General features: G+C 48.9%; 1 protein-coding gene across 1 annotated transcript; it reads right to left on the bottom strand.

Moving 5' to 3' along the window:
* Nucleotides 1–1,388: 1,388 nt before the first annotated feature.
* On the bottom strand, nucleotides 1,389–2,627 carry LOC118839013 (UDP-GlcNAc:betaGal beta-1,3-N-acetylglucosaminyltransferase 7-like). The gene has a single exon (XM_036746401.1). The coding sequence runs from the start codon at nucleotides 2,625–2,627 to the stop codon at nucleotides 1,389–1,391; it is 1,239 nt and encodes a 412-aa protein (XP_036602296.1).
* Nucleotides 2,628–4,141: the final 1,514 nt, after the last annotated feature.

Genomic DNA, 4,141 nt, shown 5'->3' with positions numbered 1-4,141 from the left:
AGCCAGAATGAATAGCTTATCCTATCCAAGGACGGTTTTATAGAGCTACAAGAATCTTGCCCAGAGCATGAGAAGTCAGGATTGTATCCAAACATGTTCATTTGCGAGCCACCTGCACATCTGGAAGCATACACATCCAGATGTGTGAGCACTTGGAGTAGGGGGGTAGGGGATGAAAGGGCATCCCTGAGCATGCTGGGTACAGGTGGACAGTTCATTTTGTGTATGTGATAGGCCACAGTAAAGGTCTAGTGGTGACTTAGGCTTGTGAGGCCTTTTCAGGGTTTTCTCTGACTAGGCTCTCTCCAGGCTGGTATATGCTCATGTCTGGACTCAAAATGCAAGACCAGTTTTCATGTCATACTGCCACATTTCATTAGAACTAATATATTTGCATATGGTCTGGGGGGCAGGAAGCAGAGCTAGTGTGTTCATTCTGACCTCCTTTGGGCTGTATGTGAAGATCCTATTCCATCACCCATATACCTCTCTTCTCTAACCCCAAATCAAGAAGAAGCCCAGCTCTGGATAAAAGGTAGATCCCTTTCAAAAAGATGTCTAAATCAACTGATTTAGGTGAGGGCCAGGACTCTCTAGATCTGGATCTGGGGCTTTATAGGTGCAGGTACCATACCACCAAAGGCAATCAGCTCCAAAGAACCAGGGATGACACAGATGGACCCAAGAGATGTTTAAGATGACCCTGTGAGGTCAGAGAGACCTTTTCACTGTACAGTAATCCCTTCCGCATTGCGGGGGTTAGGGGCACAATGCCCCCACAATCTGAAAATCTGTATAAAATTTTTTGGCCCTCCCCTCGTACCTCATACCAAGTCTGGGGTGTTTACAGTACCTTAGTATAAAACTTGGGTTAAGTATTTGGTCATAGGCTATATATAGGTCAACGTTAAGTAAAAATACTAACCTTTGTGCATCGTCTGCTGGTTTTTGTGCTCTTTTTGCAAACTTTAACTTTTTACTTATTTTAACTTTAAAAAAGAAATTATGTGTATTTGTGGTATTAAAAGATAAAATATGTTGATATTATACAATACTATGCATACATTGTATGGATTTCTGAGTTTCTAAACTTTTTTCTGTATCATCCGCTGGCCTTAATATCTGCGGCTTCTGCAAAACTCCCCCCAAATTCCCATTTAATTTCTTATGCTGACCTGTGATATACCGAAACCATGATGGGGAAAGTCATGATGGCTGGGGTTTGGAAAGTCTGCCCGACTGCCCTTTTTTACACATATGTCACTTCTTTTTCAGGATCTAAACCCCCTCCCTAGGCAGAACTTCCCTCCTAACCAGGAGATAGCGCCAGCCTAAATTAAACATTCCTTCTAATCCCACACAATGTCTCATGTTCAGGTCCTGGTCTTTTACTTCTGTATCCAAATCAAAACTAGGTACATTAAAACATATAAAATGACCCAATGGGCCATGTTTCCCTGGGGATTTTCTTCTTCCTGAGCATCAGGGTCATAGAACCTGAGGATGTGGGAGCAGTTGAGATGGCCGTGGACCAGCCGCCACATATTCAGCATCTCTTCGGGTTGCATCTTGTGAACCATCATCATGGAGCGGTAAATACAGGGGTCCTTGTTTAGGTAGCTTTTACTGTCGTAAGAGATGCCAAAGGATTTGAAGCCTTCATGGGGTATGGGGTTCACAAACAGAAGCTGCAGGCACATGCCCAGGAAGACGTCGTCGATGGGGTAAAGCTCCAAGGTCTGGGAGACCAGGTGGAGGCGGTGGGCCATCTCCCTGGTCATGAGGTAGCCCCCTCCAGCCACGTAGGGAGGGTAGCAGGTCTGGTTGTACAAAGCCCAGGGGATGTAGTACTTGCTTCTCTTGATCCGGATGGGAATGGCACCATATAGGACTTCCCCCACCAAGAAGGTGTCCTGGGGCGTCCGCTCCTTCAGGAACTCCAGCAGGTTGGCGGGGCTCACAAAGACATCGTCGTCGCCCTTGAAGATGAAGCTGACCCCGGGACAGAAGACTTCCAGCCATTTGAGGAAGTTCACCTCCTTCAAGGTCAAGTTGAAGAAGCTGTCCAGGAAGTCCCACTGCAGGATGTCCTGGTAGACGCCGTCCTCGAGGTCCAGCAGGTAGTTGTAGGGGTCCAGAGCCACCTTCCCCAGGTTGCTGCCCAGCAGGAAGAGGGTGCGGATGGCCCCGCGGCCGCCGGCGGCCTCCCTCTCGCGGCCCCAGGTTTGCCGGACGGCCTCTCGCCGGTCGAGCCTGGGCAGGGTGGACTTGACCGCCAGCAGCAGGTAGACGTCCCCGGCGCACTTCTCCGGGTGGTTGTGCAGCATGGGGAAGTAGCGGCAGTGGCGGTAGAGCATGAACTGGCGGATGCGCGCCTGGCTGCGGAGCACCCACGCGTGCCTCATCACCGACAGGTCGGCGGTGCAGTTGGAAACCTCCACGTCCCACACGGGCCGCCCCTTCCCCGCTGCGGGGTTCTGCTCCCGGCCGAGGTGCCCCAGCGCCCGCGGGAGGCCTCGGAGGTGCCCTGGACCGGCCTCTAGAACCCACCGCACGAGGAACAGGGCCACGAGCAGCGCCAAGGACGCGAAAGCTATCCGGCACATGGTCCTCTTCCAGGCCATCATGCTGGCGCACTGGCGAGGAGCGCCGCGGGGCAGCCGTCTAGGCGCACCCGAGGCCGGGGCTCAGAGGCAGAGCGCAGAGCCTGGAGCAGAGCCCAGGAGAAGGAAGCCGAGCTGGGAGGCAGAGGCAGGGGGCGGGGCGCTGTTGTCACCTCCGCTGCCGCTGGGGGTGCTGGCTTCCTGGTGGTTACGGGCAGGGGGCGGGACTAGACGGAGACGCAGAGGGAGGAAGGGAGAGAGAGACACGTGGAGAGAAGATGGAGAGACAGGGAGAAGGAGCTGGGGCAGAGACAGAGAGAGGCAGACACAGGACAGAGACTCCCAGAGACAGAGGCCGGGAAGAGAGACGAGGAGACAGAAACAGAGACAGACAAAAGACACAGAAAGAGGGAGAGAAAGAGACTCAGAGGATAGAGAGGCAGGAGAAGGAACTGGGGCAGAGACAGACAGAGAGAGACTGAGACAGAGAGACAGAGCGAGAAAGGACGGAGAGACAGACAGGATAGAGAGACCAAGAGACAGAGACAAAAGGAGGGAGAGAGAGACAGGCAAGGATGATACAGTGGGAGGATAGAGAGACGAACAGATAGATACAGAAAGACAGAGGAAGGGGGAGAAACAGAGGGAGAGACACTGAGAGGAGAGAGACAAGGAGATAGGGGAGAAGACAGAGACAAGAAAAAAGAGACGGAGAAAGAGACAGACAAAAGAGAGAGGGAGGGGGAGAGAGTGGCACAGAGGAGAGAGAGAAACAGAGAGGGGAGAGAAAGTAAAAGAGAATATAGAGAGACAAGGAGACAGAAACAGAGAGGAAGGGGAAGAGAGAAATAGAGGGATATATACAGACATAGAAATATCCATCTATCTTTGGTGGGGAGAGAGAGAGTGAGAGAGAGAGAAAGAGAGAGAGAGAGAAAACCAGGAAAGCACTTTTAAAATCTTAAAGCCTATATAAGTGTGAACTATTATTCTGTCTCAATTAAATTGTTGATTAAAATATTAAGGAGGGCAAAGAACAGGATTAAACCCTGCAAGACACCACTGGAATTCCCTCCACCTTAATATCAATTCAATAAGTCATACTATAAGCTATTCAAGCACACCCTAATGTCACAAAAATTGTATTTTGTGTCATTTTTGAAAATCTGTATTTTAAATTAAAACTAAGGTGTTTATTTAATAAAAATCTGAACATAATTAAGCTTTACTTTCATCTGGTAAATAAAAATAATGCTCTTTATGACTGATGTCTAATAAATGTTTGCCTTCAACATAAACAAAAAAATTCCTGAGTGCACACCCTAATGAAATGTCCTGAACAATAATCAGCCTTCTGAATATAGCTCTTTAACTAGGTATTAATCCAACAACTATCAATCCAATATCCACATTTTATGTTCAGTATGTATTTTTCCGTTTTTCTCCAAAGACGTAGAGATTTTCGATTACCTTGTTGAAATTTGGTCACGCTAATTCTAAGGTTAATGGGAGAAGAGAAAGTTTGAAAAGTGACATTC

This window comes from Trichosurus vulpecula, chromosome 1 (genome assembly GCF_011100635.1).
Source record: "Trichosurus vulpecula isolate mTriVul1 chromosome 1, mTriVul1.pri, whole genome shotgun sequence".
Taxonomy (NCBI): domain Eukaryota; kingdom Metazoa; phylum Chordata; class Mammalia; order Diprotodontia; family Phalangeridae; genus Trichosurus; species Trichosurus vulpecula.
This window is presented reverse-complemented; position numbering and strand designations above follow the sequence as displayed.